The 16,675-nt window shown below is 35.5% G+C and overlaps 1 protein-coding gene across 1 annotated transcript; it reads left to right on the forward strand.

Annotated features, from left to right (window-relative positions):
* The first annotated feature begins 10,019 nt into the window (after positions 1 to 10,019).
* On the forward strand, positions 10,020 to 13,337 carry LOC113319571 (E2F transcription factor-like E2FE). The gene is made up of 10 exons (XM_026567820.1): positions 10,020 to 10,259; positions 10,353 to 10,420; positions 10,536 to 10,588; positions 10,681 to 10,758; positions 10,841 to 11,015; positions 11,574 to 11,644; positions 11,746 to 11,818; positions 11,912 to 11,982; positions 12,077 to 12,401; positions 13,007 to 13,337. Exons 1-10 carry the CDS (start codon positions 10,141 to 10,143, stop codon positions 13,078 to 13,080), a joined length of 1,107 nt encoding a protein of 368 aa, XP_026423605.1. The 5' UTR covers positions 10,020 to 10,140; the 3' UTR covers positions 13,081 to 13,337.
* Positions 13,338 to 16,675: the final 3,338 nt, after the last annotated feature.

The following is a 16,675-nucleotide window of genomic DNA, read 5'->3' on the forward strand; positions in this document are numbered from 1 at the left end:
TGAAGAGTTGAAGGAAACAAGGAAGGAGATTCAGCAAATAAAGTCTCTTGTGATGAGAACTATAGAAATTTAGAAGGCCCTGGTTCGACATCATCAGCCTAGAAGGTTTGTTGGGATTGACTCCTTTCTCCATGAACCTTATGTTCCTATGGCTGTTGACGACAAGGAGTTCGGGACGATAGAGAATTCTTCAAAGGTTTTTAATGTCTAGTAAATCTTCTTATGAAAATTTTTATTCTTGTTTTTTTTTAGAAGAATAACTAGGGTTTGGAATAGCCATTATTGTGATTACACATAGCTAGTTCCAAACGTTTTCATCTTCAATGTTTTTAGATTTATTAATTTAAATTCTAAGTTTTTGTTCTTCTTTTGGAAGATGATGTTTGCAATTTTAATATTTATGGTTTTATATATTGCAAATTGTTATGGGATATGTATATTTGTGTTTGTGAACTATGATTGTCCCATACTTGTTCAAAAGTTATTTCTATTATGTTGATATGAATGTATTGATAAAAGATAGAATAAACTTTTGACAAACAAAAGTTAAAGCCTTTTATGTCACTAGTTTGATAAGAGAAAGGATATAACTTTTGTTCACAAGGATTAAGTCTGTTATATGTCATTATGCAAATAGTGATGAAAGATAGAATGAATCCTTGTATATTCCGCAGTATTGGTCGATCTTCGATCCACATCTTTGTGTATGTACTGTGTTGCTTCATAAGTTTTCTTATGATTGAGCATAATCAATTGAATTGATCATTTTCATGGTTTTTTTTAGTTTTGTTGCTCCGTAAGTTCTCTTATGTCAAGCATAACCAATTGAATTGATCACACTCTTGTGGTTAATTTAGTTGTGTATACCAATTGAATTTATCATGGGTTCTCTTGTGATTAATTTAATTGTGTATTTTGGACACAAATTCATGTTTTCATGTGATTTGGTTATATCCAAAGAAATCCTTATTTTCTTGTAAAAGCAAGGTCGCCTTTGTTGTTCCTTTGGGAATGATATTTTACGGGGGAGAGTTCTTTTGAACTTGTTCTTAATCGCCATATCGTTGTTGGGAGTGCGGCTGTGGAATATTTTAGGGGTTATCTTGTATCTAATTTCATAACCCCAATACTGTGTGATCTGAAACTCATCATAAGCTTGGATTATCTCCGTTTTACCATTCTGCTGCAATGATTCTCAAATAATCAACCGTCATTTTAAACTTTTAGGCAAAATTCAAAAACAATAAACCTTGATTATGCACCATCACCATATCTACCTGAAATTTTGCTTTACAGAAAATTGAAAAATATTTCTACTCATGTTGATGTACTAATTGGTGCTTCATTCAAAATCATAGAAATATTTTTGTTAAAAAATTACTTATCAGATACAAGGGAGGGAGATCAAGAGAGAAAAAGAAGAGATGAAAGACGGAAAAAAATTATCTCTTCTCAGATAAACAGAGTTACTTATGTGAGTATGGAAGATCTCATCCATCTATTTTTTTTTATAAATCGACGGTTCCTTGATGAATGCATTTAGCTTCGGCTTTATAATTGTATCTAAATTTGTTGGTATGTTGTTCTCTTTTGGTCATGAAGTATCTCCGTGGAAATTTCATTAGGATCCCACTAATTTTCGTACCTTTTCCAATTTTATTGACAAAAAGGGGGAGAATTAATGTGTAGTTCATACTACAAATACATATGGTTTACGGATCATTTTGTAAGGGGGCGTGGTTTTCATGTTAAGATAAAGTATTGACTAAGGGGGAGTGATATATCACCATAGTATTATTGTCAAAGTTGTGATACAATTGAACTTTGATGCTGTGTAATAATACTATGACATTGTATAACAATGATTGAGAGCATTTGTTTTCTCATTGTCATAGATATGGATCTTCAACAACTATGAGACTAAACTTACAACCTTTGGAATCATGGAGTACTTGGAAGTGACGAAGATTTCGAGTCGTGTTGAAGATGCCAAGGAGATCAAGCAGGTGGATGGAACTTCAATTTTTTATTTATTTTGTAATCCATATGTATTGATAGTTTTGTCACTAAAATTGACAAAGGGGGATATTTTTAGAGCATTGCTCGGTCGAACTCGCATGCGTTGCTATCTCAAGCATGTTTGTCAATGTTAGTGATCAAAACTATAAGTCTTGATTTCTAGCCTATTTGTAGATGTTTCGGACTAGGACATAGATAGTGTAGTTGAGATTATATCTCTCGGCGTTCAACATTTGAAGACGAAGAACTACTAAGGGGAGCTTGTGGAACTTCATCAACAAAAGGTATGTGGAGACTTAAACTCATCTATCACTTGGAAAGTCTATTTCTACTCTATCTCCTATATTGAGACATAAGTTGTGTTACGATATAGTTTTCTATTATGCACATTTGAGATTTCGAGCTGAGTTTATTTCGCTTATATATTTCTCTAAATATGTGTTGGCAAGCTTTCCCTTTAGCCATGTTCATCTTACATTCGTGATGAAAGTTCGAATAAGATCATACGAAAATTTCCGAGTTACATCTAACATGGTTTGTGCGATACAACCATTTGGTGTTGCCTTGGAATGTTTCAGTATGATAATTTTAATAACTTGAAGATCGCTTTGACGAAAAATAGTTAGTGAACAACAACTATATAACGTCCTCTAAGAAATTTTCAATAATTGAAATTAAGAGTTGATGATATAACCATCTTTGGATATAAGTATATATAGTGTGTTCGTACATTAGTGTATAAATCCATAAACCGGGAACCAAGTGTATGTATATGTGTGCATACAAAATTGGTGAAAGAGATATCATAAGTATGCGTACCCATACGTATATTGGTAAAAGTTTTTGCACCGAAAATATCTGGTGTGTTTAGGAATTACAAACTCCTAAACTAGTCACCTTAAGTATGCGTACCCGTACGCATACTAGAGGAAGTTTTCAAAACGAAAATATCTGCTGAGTTTGGGAATTACAAACTCCTAAACTAGTCACCTTAAGTATGGGTAACCGTACGCATACTGGCGGAAGTTTTCGAACCAAGAATTTCTGCTGAGTTTGGAAACTTAACAAACTCAAATCCGGTTGCTTAAGTACGCATACCGGTACGCATACTTAAGCTGTTTATTTTGTCAAATCGGTCTGTTCATGAACTTAAACATTTAAATCTTAAGGAATGCAATCTTTGCAAACCGTGGCTATAATGTTCATGATTGATTCGAGTGAATCAAACCGATTTGTGTCAATTGTGTCTTCTATGCAATTGAAGAACTCTTTAACTAGTTTCATTTGAGTCATTTGAACTAGTTATGGTTAAGATGAATAAGGTTAACATGAGAGTAAACATACGGATAACCTCGGTTAACTATTTGAGCCAACATGAGTGTACATGTTTGGGTACGGTTACATAAACCTAAATGAGGGTACATTTCATTTGTGTGTAACAAGCTAAGTTCGATATAACGGTTGAAAGATATTAGCTTGGTTGAATCAGGTTTTTCATCTAATATTGATTACTGAATGCTTTGTTATCAAGGTAACTTGGATTGCAAACCCTGATTTGAAATCTATATAAAGGAGAACTCTAACAACTGGGAAACATAATCCCCACACCTCCTGTGTGATAATAGTTGTACTGCTAGAGTCGATTCTCCTTTAACCTTAGGTTTCTTCTCGAGACCCTGTAGGTTAACGACTTGAAGAATTCATTGGGATTGTGAAGCCAGACCGATACTACTTCTCTTGTAGTTGTGTGATCTGATCTTGCTGTTTCCATCGTACGAGTATAACTGTAAAATTGCTTTGAGATTTATATCTTAGTAAGATAGAAAAGTAGTCACAAACATCTTCGTCTCATCGTCTGTGATTCCACAATATCTTGTTTCACTAGTCGATTAAGATTATTTTGAGGTGATTGATAATACTAGGTTGTTCTTCGGGAATATAAGTCCGGTTTATCAATTGATTCCTGTTCACCATGATTTATCAAAAGACGGAACGAAAACTCTTGGGTATTTCTGTGGGAGACAGATTTATTCAATACTATAGACTTTTCTGTGTGAGACAGGATTTTTTATCAAGTCTTCGACTTTGTTTCGTAGCAACTCTTGGTTGTGGGTGATATTAGCTAAGGGAATCAAGTGCATAGTATCTTGCTGGGATCAGAGACGTAAGGAGCACAATTGTACCTTGAATCAGTGTGAGATTGATTAAGGTTCAAATATAGTCCAGTCCGAAGTTAATTGGTAGTAGGCTAGTGTATGTAGCGGCTTAATACAGTGTGGTGTTCAAACTTGACTAGGTCCCGGGGTTTTTCTGCATTTGCGGTTTCCTCGTTAACAAAATTCTGTTGTCTGTGTTATTTCTTTTCCGCATTATATTTTGTTATATAATTGAAATATCACAGGTTGTGCGTTGTATGATCAATTAGGAAATCCAACCTTTGGTTGTTGATTGAGATTGATTGATCCTTGAACATTGGTCTTTGGTACCGTTCAAGTTTACTCCTCTTATATTCAATCGGGCTTGTATATTTCTATTTGTTGATTGCGGATTGAATTAAGAGTTAGAGATATTAAACTCTTTGATATACTTTATTCTAGGTCGAGTCTGACTGTCTAGTTGATTCTCTAGAAAGTATATTGGAGTAAGTCCTCTCAGATTGCCAAACGAATTGTTGGGTGTGGTTGTTAGACCCCCCTCATTTTCAAATATCACCTCATTTTCTTTATAATATGTATTGTTTACCATTTGCATCTTAGGATGATCTCGATCCTGTTTTACCGAAGACTTTGTAAAATGAATGATATGCTTTCTTACTTAAAAGCATAATGGGAAGGGGGATGGTGCATCTAGTACTTTAGAAAACACTTATTGAGAGATATACCGTCATTTCGCATTCTGTCAATATTTTTCCCGTTGTCTCGTTCACTCATATAAAGTGATGTACGTATGATTCCTTTCAAAATGATTATCATGTTACAACCAAAATAACTTTATGGTTATGTCAAATCCTGTATGAATCAATACCAAATATTTCATTTTCGGGGTCAATATGGATTCAATAATTTAAATACTAGTGATTTACATTTCATCTGATTGACTTATAAATTTCTCTAATAATATGCTTCCTTACATATTCATTAAAGACAATAAAATATGCAATCTATTACATTCTCATCACTGTGAGTTTCCATATATTCACTTGCATGGGTTTCTATGGATATTACAAGGTGTGATTATCTCCTGGTACATATAGAGCTTTTGTGACTTTTAATCTTTGTTTACTCTTGGCAACAAAGTTTGAGAGTGCTTCGCTCGATGATCCAATCATCATAGTCACACTAAATTATAAGGAATTAGTTAATTAACTATTATATATTCCTTAAGTTAGTGGAAGGAAAAACCACTATCAGTTAGACATCGAGTCTTTTCCAGAGATATTTAATAAGTGGTATGGCCTTATCACGTAACAAAAGGGTATTTATCTCAAGTACTTTAGAGTGTTACGATCCATGTGGATGAAATGCACATGATGATCCGTGAACCTCAAGTGCTTTAGAGTATTTTTGTCTCGTGGTAATGATATATTTTTTCATTCCATAAGTAAAGACAGTGGATCTAGTTCAATTGAATGCGATAATAAAATTTGGGTAAGTCTATTGGTAAGGAAAATTTATTCTTTCATTAAAGTTGATGTCTACAGTATGACCTTACTCTAACATACAGTGAGTTTGTGGTTATTTAAAGCTCCCTACATCGACGAAAACTGGTTGCTGCTACGATACTCGTATTACATTTCTTATACCAATACCTATAACAAGGTTCATTTCCAACTCTTTCATATGTTCTAGTATACCAATATTGGTATGATTTGGCATGTCTAAACCTCTGTTCTTCGAGGTTATTCCCATATTTATCCTTGACACATTTACCTCAAGTTGAGAAATATCTTTATCCCAATGTAAACATCGTTGTTTAAGAGAATCTCACATGCCTCCCAACTGCTTACATCGGGTTGAATCATATCACCTTTTGTAAATCCCTTATAGACACAAATGACTTCTGTATCAGAGGCTCCTTAATGACGCTCAAATACTTCTAAGTCCAAAAGGTCAACTTCTAATCGCGTTGGTTTAGTCAAAACCCCGTGAACGGTTTGGTCAAGGTACGGTCCATTTGGTTGACTAGGTCATGGTTAACAAAAGTGCAAATATATGGTCCATTATATATGAGTACTCAGGCCCATTGATAATAAACTTGAAACTATTATCATAGAGGCCCAAATATATTGTTAACCCTAAAATTGAAAATTTCATCATCCAATCGTGGTGATCACAAAACCAATTGTAAACATATCCGATGATGATGAAATTTTTACAGAAGACTCATCAAAATGTTGCACTAAACATAACAAAATATCAAGGTAATCCAACGGCTAGATAAAACGATATACATGACTCCATATGACTATTCCAATTCACGTTTCTGTGGACACAACTATAAATATCATGTACATTTGAGTATTTTCCATGGTTGGATATTTATGAAATTTATGCAATCACTCAACAAGAACAATGTATAATATGTACCAAAAATACAGCATAATCCAACGGTTGGAATTCTTAAAAATTAAGTTTTAAATTAGGGTTTTTTTCTGAATGTAGATAGTTTCATGAAAAATAGACTTTGGAGATTGTATCGTTTTTCCTATTTGATTGAATTTTTTATATAATACGTAATACCTAATTGGATTGAACATATTAAAATTTCATAAAAATTTGTCGGTTAAATATCTATGTTTGATAGTCATACATTAGTGGAACTCTAATATATACTATGAAAACAAAATTTCTTTGTTGAAAAGAAATACCTGGTAACGCATCCATGATGATAAAAAATAGGATCAGAACCATGCTAATCTTCTAAAAATAATCCATGATCAACCTTGAACGAAGAAGAAATTGCACGTTGGTAAAGTCATGCTGATAACGTGTTGCCATAAAATCATAGAGAAGAAGACGAAGAGGCAGAGAAAAAGAAGGATTTTTATTCAATAGAATAATCAGATTACATGAATATCACATCCTTTATATACATGTAAATATAAAACTTTAGGTATCTAGTCGGGACGCATATCCATGGGCCGTAGGCCCTACAACAAACTGCATTCACATCGCTTAATTTTAAATATTGTTTAGGCTCCCAGTGATAGCCATACTGGTGGTCTCTGTTATACATTTCCATAACCTTGACTCCTTGAGTAGAACAAGAAGATTTTGAAGGCTCACAATCTCGGGCTAGACAATCAACATCGGTATTACACTGTTGTTATGTCGTTGGCTGAGAGATTCGTACTGCCAGTTTAAAGAATGTGCTGGTCATCCATCTATATATCTCTCCCACTTACATATTCTACATATGTTGTACCACCTGTCCATACCTATTACATCTTTTCCTCAATTGTTTCTTCTTGCCTTCAAACTCCCAATTAAAAATTAGATCGTTTAAGACCTTGTGAAACGACCGAAATCGCCGATGCTTCTCCTTGGAAAGTTATATTATGCGTCTCCCAATGCAGTAATGAAAAATTAAGGTTCTCTTTTTTGGCCCATTGGAATTTCCTGGATGGAATCTTTTGTTCTATCCAAAAGGAGATAACTTTCTAATCTATAACAAGTGAATATATAACCATAAGGCCGATTCTTATGATACCTATAAAAATTTTCTATTTGTCATGTCAGGTGGCTTGGCAAACTGGCCGAGCCACTGTGAGAAATATATAACGGGTGAAACTCTATTGAGCAATCATGAGGAGTCCACCATCGATAAAGTCTTGTTTGCTGGCGATAGAGTGGAAATCGCTCAGTGGAGACTCTATCCCAACGACTCTTTATCGCCTATAAATATGTGAATTTCAAACTTCATTTTTATATTAGAACAAAACTTTTATTCCAAATTTCTTCGGATGACAAAAATACAACCGGCTTGATTTTCCTGAATAATATTTGAATCCGCTATTAACAAGATACGTGATGGTTATACTGAAATATATAAAAAAACAAATTAAGAAGTCTTCAAGTTTCGGACATTAACCAAGTCAAACCTGCATTATAAGGCAAAGAAGAGTTCAAGGTAAAGAAAATTTGAAACTTAACCGTAATACTAGTCACAAAAACAAAGAAAAATCTTCTCAAGAGCGCATCGAGTGAAAGTTATTTCAAATGAAGAAAGCCACGAGGCCAAAGATTTCCAGGACTGTTATTGAAGTATTTATATACCAAGAAGTAAAATTGAAAAAGTAGATTAATATTTTATATTTATCTGTATTTATTATTAGACTAACTAAAGTTTGGAATCATGAAATTAAAGCTTTAGTTAATTCAAAACATCTATCAAGAATGGATTATATGTGGGCAATATTTTTAAGATATTGTAACAGCTTCCGTATTGGAAAATTTTCACCTTTATGTGGAGTCAATCTGCTCAACTCCTTCGTTCATGTAATTTACGAAAACAAGTTGTGAAAGATGACAAAGATATTCTAAAATTTATTCTTAAAATTTGGATATCAGTATAGTTGTTACTAGATTAACATCGTTTTACCACTATTTCTCATCTATTGACTTGCATTACCACAATAACATACAATGTTACTTGGTGATTCAAACATTTGCATCACGATTATTAAGGTTCATTGTTTCTTTTTGAAAATTTTGAAATACGTTTTCACACCTTTTCCTGCCTTGTTGTTGTGCACCATCGATAGAATTTCGTGTAGAAAAACATAATTCATGCAAATGCATTCATCTTTGGCAACAATAAACTTGGCACCCCGACTTCTTTGAAGTTCCTTATGCATAATCTATTAATTAACACATCTTTGATTTTTGACGACATGTTGGTTTGCAACGAACTCTCAACCATGTTAAAACCAGAATTCATATTATGAAAAATTAAAGAGTTTCGAGAAGTATTAATATAATCATCAAAACCAAATCATGAAAAGAATAGGGAAGTTGTGAGCTGAAATGAGATTGAAATTGAGTATTTATAGGGATAAATTTGTAACCGTTCGACGTTAAACCAATGACCGGCGAATGATGAAAACCTGCTCGAGTGGTATAATGACAATGGAGGGATAGGATGTCCATCATTTCATGGCGACTATACCTCCATAGAAGTGACGAGTTTACCACCTAGGCCACTATGTTTGCCACTTTACCATACCTATTACCTAGTTTCATCCCGCTCGAGTGGCATAATGACAATGGAGGGATAGGATGTACATCATTTGATGGCGACTATACCTCCATAGAAGTGACGAGTTTACCACTTAGGCCACTATGTTTGCCACTTCACCATACCTATTACCTAGTGACCTAATGGGTGCAAAAGGGGCAAATACTTGTTTTTGGGTTTTGGCTCGTGCATAGGAATCCGCCTAATGATTCTTTGAAATTTACAGGGGGTTAGTCCACGAGTGAGTTTGGGGGAGTTTAATGTATTTTGAATCTTGGAGATTTTGAGGGAGTGTAAGAGAGTGTGGGGAGTTTGAGAGAGTTTGGTGTTTTGAGTGTGTGGAGTTTGAGAGACTCTCCAGAAATCTCTACTTTTTTGAGAGATTTAGAGTGAGGAAAAAATACACTATAAACTCTCTAGAACTCCCCAGAACTCCCCCCAAAACACCAACACCCTAGCATTCTAATTTTAACGACTAACAGGGAGTTTGAGAGTTTCTTTCAAACTCCCTCACGACTAACAGGGTTTTCTAGGGAGTTTGGGAGACTCTTCTAAATTCTCCCACGACTAACAGAGATTTCGAGAGACTCCTTTGAACTCCCCCACGACTAACAGGAAAAAACCAAACTACACCCAACTCCCCCAACTCCCTTGAGGACTAACACCGAATTAATTTCATTTTGATTAACGAAATATTGAATTCTTTATAATCTTCCCTCCTTAAAAAATATCTCCCTCCTTTAACCCTCCTTTTCCCTCCCTCTGGGCATTTCTATAAATCAGAAGGCTTTTATAAATAAAATACTGAATCAAACCGTGGGTTTCTATTAGAACCCATTACAGACATTATTCTACATAAGATTCAGGTAATAAGATAAAACAAAGATGAAGTATCAGATTCAGAACCAGATGAATGAATCATCAACAGAAGAAAAGAAAGATTGCAGCAACGAAGAACAATCATATAACAGAAAACAAAAATCACTTGGTCTATTGTGTTCTAAGTAAGTCCTCTTTACCCCCTTTCTTTCAATTGTTCATATCAATCCTGTTTACTTAAATTACTCTCTCAATTTGGGTTTTTATAATTGTATCAGTTTCTTCAACCTGTACGACGATGACGATGTCGAGTTTCTTAACCTGAATGATGCTGCAAACAGATTAGGTTCTTATCCCATATACCCAAACCCGTTTTCCTTAATGCGGATCTTTTGGATTTGAATTGGGTCATTGGATGCTGCTGCTGCTAGGTTTTGTTGATTTTGCTTGTGATTTTTCAGGAGTTGAGCGTCGCAGAATGTACGATGTCGTTAATGTTTTCGAGGCTATTGGAGTAAGAACTTAGATCTTTTCTCGTGTTTTTCGCATTTGAAGAGTAGAAATTTCATTTTAATTGTACTGGATTTTGGGATTTTTTTTACATAGGTTCTTGTAAAGAAGGGAAAAGCTCAATACTACTGGAAAGGTTTGGGTGGAATTGCAAATGCCCTAAAAGAGATGAAGGTAATAAATATTACTAGGTTTCATTATAGTGTTGGTGCATTACTGAAAGAGATGTCCTAATTTGTGTTGGGAATTTGTGTAGGAAGAAGCTTTGAATGATAGTTTCAACATCTCGTGTGATGATGATGGCACCGAAACGTTAGTCGATCAGCAAACTGGTAGTAGTAGTCAAGAGAACTTAAATGCGAATTCAAGGGTTGAAGCATTGGCAGCTGGCTCTAGCCTTGCTAAGTGTTCTTCTTCCTCCTCTAAGAATGGTAACTTTTTCTCAGGCTCTCGATTAACCGCAGGATTTATTTGGATTACTTGATCTTTTAATCTAATATTGCTCCATGGTACACTACACTGTTACTTTATCTTGTAGTTGGATAAATTTCAACATGAAAATGACTTAGCACCTGAATTTTAAGCTGTAGGAAGTAGGAACATGCCTTTTGCATATCTTGTAGCATGGACATTCTTAGAAATTTCTATAGCTAGGCTGTTGGTTTCTACTAGTTCAGTTTAGCCTCTTGGATTGGTTAGAGGAACAAACATCTTCGTGAAGTTTTCTGCAATTTGATCTACTCTGGGAGGTTATAATATAAGATTCTAGTGGAACATGAATGGTGTTCTAATTGCAGGAGTTGAACATTTGAAAGCCCTGTGAGAGTAGCGTGAGCAAACGTAGGAAGTTCATTCAGAAAACTTGCCTGAATACTGGCAAATTGAACACATCAATAGAGGACGTTGAGCAATTTAGGACATCTGGCTGTGTATTTTTTAGGAATCTTAATAAAGTTTGATTAAATTAATGTTGATATCTTCCTGAACAGGTGGTACCAGAACTGGAAAGTCTCTCCGGCAACTTACTGAGGAGTTCGTCAAGCTCTTACTTTCTTCTGACGTAAGCTGCTTATGTCATTAAAGCTCCAACTTCCTATGTCATGCTTTCTTATTTGGGTACTTCCGTTGTCATTATGGTAACTGTCTTGTCCATTTTCTCAGGGTAAGGTTGTTGCTCTTGACCAAGCAGCGAAGATATTGCTTACGGATGCCAATAACTCATCAGAAACACGATGTAATCTCTCTTTTTACTCTTACTCTTCTTTCATGGCTCTTCCTACAAGTATAACGAGGAAACTACATCTCATTGAATTTTACTCCTCTTTAGGTAATGACTCAAAAGTTAGACGGCTTTATGACATTGCAAATGTATTGAGTTCAGTTGGGCTTATCGAAAAGGTAAAGAAAAGCAAACAGCACACTCAATAAGAAGCAAGTTGCTAGTTGGATATTTATTTACTTACAACTTTAAAATTTTCGATTGGATTTGCAGACTCATTATCTTAATAGTGGGAGACCAGCATTCAAATGGTTGGGTCGACAAAAGGAAACATTGCCAGTTTCAAAGAAAAGGATTTTCGGGACTGATTTGACAAACATGAGTATTAAAAGGAACAAGACAGTCTCTTCCATGAACCTAAATTTAAACTCGCATAACCAAGAGCAAGACAGGTATGATCTGGCTCATAGGCACAACCCTTTTGGATTTGATCCTACTAAGTTGCCCAACGCCGATGCCATTGTGAAGAAAACTGTAACAAGATCCCAGGCTATGCTGAATCTGGCTTCTACACATATCCCACCATACAGAAACCAAGGTAAACTCATCTCCTTAACTTCGAACGTTCTAAGTAACATCATCAGTAAACATTAAATCCTTTTGTTTATAAAACTAGGTATACTACTCTGGTCATCATTACCTGTATACAGCAGGATTTCTACCCCAGCAGTTCACTTCTTCTCAAATGATTGGCAACTCATTTTCTTCCTCCTCTTCTCTTATAATTAGCAGCATATTTCGACTACCCCATTACCTAGAGATGCAATATAATCTTTCAGTGATTAGCCATTTTCCACTAGGAACATAGTTCGTTTAGTTTAGCTCAGTCTGCATTGGTTAAGAAAAATCACTTAGCACCTCCTACCTGTACATTGTACCGTGAAGTTGGTGGCCTGAAATATAGAGAAGTCCCTAAATGGATTTTCTGGTAATGTTACTTCTTGGACCATATCATCTGACTACACGACGCAATATTATTTCTGCTGAAGCTGATTTATACATATTATTCCAACTAATGAGGACACTTTTGGTCACATGTCACTAGCTAGCACCCGTATCACCCATATCATTGTAATACACTGAGGCTGGAATTGAGAAACTAAGAGCAAAAAGGTTCACTTTTCTTTTTTTATCTGTTGGCAGGGTTGCAGGGACTCTTTGCTCATTATACGGAAGCTTGGGGTACGTGGTACGATGAGATCGGGAAGAAGCCATGACCAGAGAAGTAATGAAATCTTCTGAATTCATTTCTGTACCTTCTGCGCTCCGATCCTCTTAGACGTCAAGTATATAACTATGATGATACAGATAAAATACCGTGTTATACTTTCTTTGGTTAACCTTGTAAAAAGAATACATGGTCTTCAATGTACCAACCAGGGCAAATGGTCATGTTCTCATACTCAATTTTGAATGACCGGCCTTGAAATTTATTTCTGTTCCAGTCTGATGAGCAAAGAGTAATAAAAATTCAGTCCCTTTTACTTTTTGTTTGGTAACTTTGATGTTTCTTGCTTATAAAACTGTAGTCTCCTCGTATCACACTGGGACAATTGATTGGCGTATTAGTTGGCCGTACGAAATTGTTAGATTGTGCTCACTGTTTATGTTGTAAAAGGCGAGCGCCTTTGGCGCTTAAGCTCAAAAGGCCCACTAGCATTCGACCAGCGCCTAACATAAAAAGACGCCAAGGCGAGGCCAGGCGATGGGTTTGGCGCATCGCCTCGCCCAGCGCCTTTGACCTTTCACACACCAATAAGAGAAGAAATTTGTTTGCGTCTCCAAGTTCACAATTTTTCTTTATAATATATGATGAAATTCCAAAAATGTAATGAAACATCCATTTTACCATTAAATAAGATTATAAGGATTTCTGAGAACAACTGGACCTTTTTTTTTAGGGTAAGCAGAATTACAGAATCAACAAAAAAAAGTTCAAAATTCACAAGTTGACTACTCAAATATAATACAGTATGTAGTTTCTGGACCACCAATATTGAAGCAAATCCCCTACGGATCAACAATCAAACTTCAGCATCGTGGAACCGAATTTCGGCAGGTGGAACAAAGAGATTCATTCATCTTGTATTTACCATCTTCACGCTTTTTTGCTGGTTATCCTGCAATTAAATACAAAGATGCACCGAAATTAAACCTTATTAAATAAAATCTGCAACACTTGTTTGCAAAATCTTTACGGAGGAAATTTGGATGGTGGAAGAAATCAAGTTAAACAGTCTCAGGGAGTAAAAAATATACTATTTCCCTGATGCAATGACATATTTGACCTGAAACAGCAGATACCCAAGGTGGCAGAGGAGACGAAACAAACCAGGGTTAAAAATTGTTACAGAAAAACATCTACCTAATAATAGGGGCCTGTGAAGTTTGGATGCTCAGGCGCACTTGGTTGCATGGGAATGGGTTTCAATTTGAACAGTAAAGCTATCCAAAACATACAAGCTAGCAGATCCTTACAGGCTTTTGTTAGCGATGGCATTGAGGAAAGCGATTCGATAGTTTAAGAGCCTTTCTGTAGTAAACTTGAGTGTGACCGGTAACATCTCAGAGGGTTGGATGAACCACCCAAATTATAAGATATTTCATGCTTGCTGTTTAGCATTTCTACTAGAAAATCGTAAATATGTTCTTATTCTTTGATATTTAAGGTTTATCTAAGCCAGCTAGACATTGTTCAGTGACTGGCTACAAGCTGCTGATGAATAACAAGGCCGCACGGACATGTGTTGGGACTAAGCGTTCTCATAGGTCATCAGCTCCATTAATATAAAAAATTCTTCATAACAAAAGAAGAGGCTCAAGTCTAAATTGTTCTAAATTACAGTTGGTATAACAGCAAAAGCAGTCATCAGAAGCAAAACAACTCTGTACATCGGGATTTCCGGCATCAACAACAAAAAGAAAAACTCGAATCAGATTATATAGGAATGTAAGCAATAAACATGCCATGATAAAGAGAACTAAAAGCATCGTGCAACATATAGGAAAGCAGAAAATATAGTCTGCAAGATACAGGACAAGATTCAAAAACCACTTTAGGAACACTGTAGTAGTTGAAAACGGTTCATTCACTCCCCATTTTGCGGTTAATTGGTCGCCAACAGCAAGCCATACTGAGAAGTGAGGATTTTCTTACCAGAAATTGTTTTTATCTTCGGTGGAGTCAGGATCTTCCTTTTTATTTGAAACTCTTTTTGCTACTGCTGTTCTGGACAACTTGCTAGCAGCTTTTGTCTTCAAAATTTCTCCTTCGAGCATTTTCCTCCTCTTTTCTTTTCTGGTGTCTTTTCACTTTGAAAAAATCACTTTGATGCTCTTGGATAAACTGCAATGCTTCTGCAATGATCTGTTGGTGTACATCTTTATTAGACAATGATATTTGCGAAGAGTCTTCTATAGGATCATCTTGGCTCAATCCAAATGACCAGGTCGGACAGTCAGTGATTATGCTTGCTACCTTTTGCTTCAGTACAGGTGCCATTTTATAACAACCTTTTTCAAGCTTTACAAACACGGATTCTGACAAATTGTCTAGAATGTCATCAATTTCTTGCTTTGTTATTTCAGATGCCTTCTCTGAATCTTCTCCTTGTGTGAGTAAAAGCATATTTTCTTCAACTGGCAACATGGCTTCAGGATTCAGCTGCAATATGGCTTCAACTAAGGTTATCAAAGCAGAATTAAATGATTCATCAGCAGTTTCAGTTGTGTTCATCACATCCTGGTTATCATCGTGCATCTGGTCTTCTTGATCTTCAGGATTTTCATTTGTCTTTGATAAAGGAGTGGTGGAAATGTAATTTTTGAGAATAAGTAAGGGCATACATAGTGGTGCACATGTGATAAATGTTAAATAGTACCACATCGTCTAGGGCAACCTAGGTCCCGTGCTTAATAAGTCTCGGACAATCCTAACCTTGTAAGCCGGTTTTCAAGGTTAGTTAGGTCCGAGAATTCCTAACAATAAAAATGAATTATGTATATGTACACGCACCTGTAAAATACTAACAAATCAAACATGCATGCCCACAACGCAGATCATATATATATATGAGAAATTACAAAGGTGCGAGAGTATGTGCACATCTACATAAACCTAGCATATAAAACATCCATGCCCATAAGGAGTTTATGTATCAATCAAATAACATACTGGTGTACAACTATGTACACATATATACAAATGCCTAGCACATGCGATAAAAATGAGATCTTACCTCGGATTGATAATTGCTTTCTCGGATTCATTATCATTCCGCTCATTCAGTTCATCGACTTTGTCCTCATGTTCCCCATCATTGTTATCCTCATCTTCCTCATCATCCTGCTCACCTTTGATATCCTTCTGCCCATTTATTTCCTCATCGTTCTCCTCATCGTCATCATATTCTCTTTGTAATTCTTTTGTAAATTTAAAAATTCTGGACAAAGTATCTATACATTGATCATTCACCTCATCATCTGGCAAATCTTTGATATTCAACTCGTAAACATATCGACTTTGTTTATCAATGAAAGTAACAAGCTTTTTATGTTTAATTTGCAATTCAGTAAGCTCTTCATGTATTTTCTCTTTTTGCATTTCAGATATGCGCAAATTTTTTTTGGGAATTTTAATAAAATGCCACACTTCCAATTTCCGGTTTAAGAAAATGCCACCGTTTTTTTTTAATTCATGAAGTGCCACAGCTGTTATGTATTCCGCCAGGTCCCACCAAACTAGTATATAATCGTTGAACAAGTCAAGAAAATGCGTCAACATTACTTATCTACCCTTCACAAACCATTAAA

This window comes from Papaver somniferum, chromosome 10, assembly GCF_003573695.1.
Source record: "Papaver somniferum cultivar HN1 chromosome 10, ASM357369v1, whole genome shotgun sequence".
In the NCBI taxonomy this organism is placed as follows: Eukaryota; Viridiplantae; Streptophyta; class Magnoliopsida; order Ranunculales; family Papaveraceae; genus Papaver; species Papaver somniferum.

Bases quoted from the DNA above. Each gene is read 5' to 3' on its own strand.
- LOC113319571 (XM_026567820.1), top strand. From the start codon at position 10,141: ATGAAGTATCAGATTCAGAACCAGATGAATGAATCATCAACAGAAGAA. The intron at 10,421-10,535 runs GTTCTTATCCCA...GTGATTTTTCAG, and splicing joins TGATGCTGCAAACAGATTAG to GAGTTGAGCGTCGCAGAATG. The intron at 11,983-12,076 runs GTAAAGAAAAGC...TTGGATTTGCAG, and splicing joins CAGTTGGGCTTATCGAAAAG to ACTCATTATCTTAATAGTGG.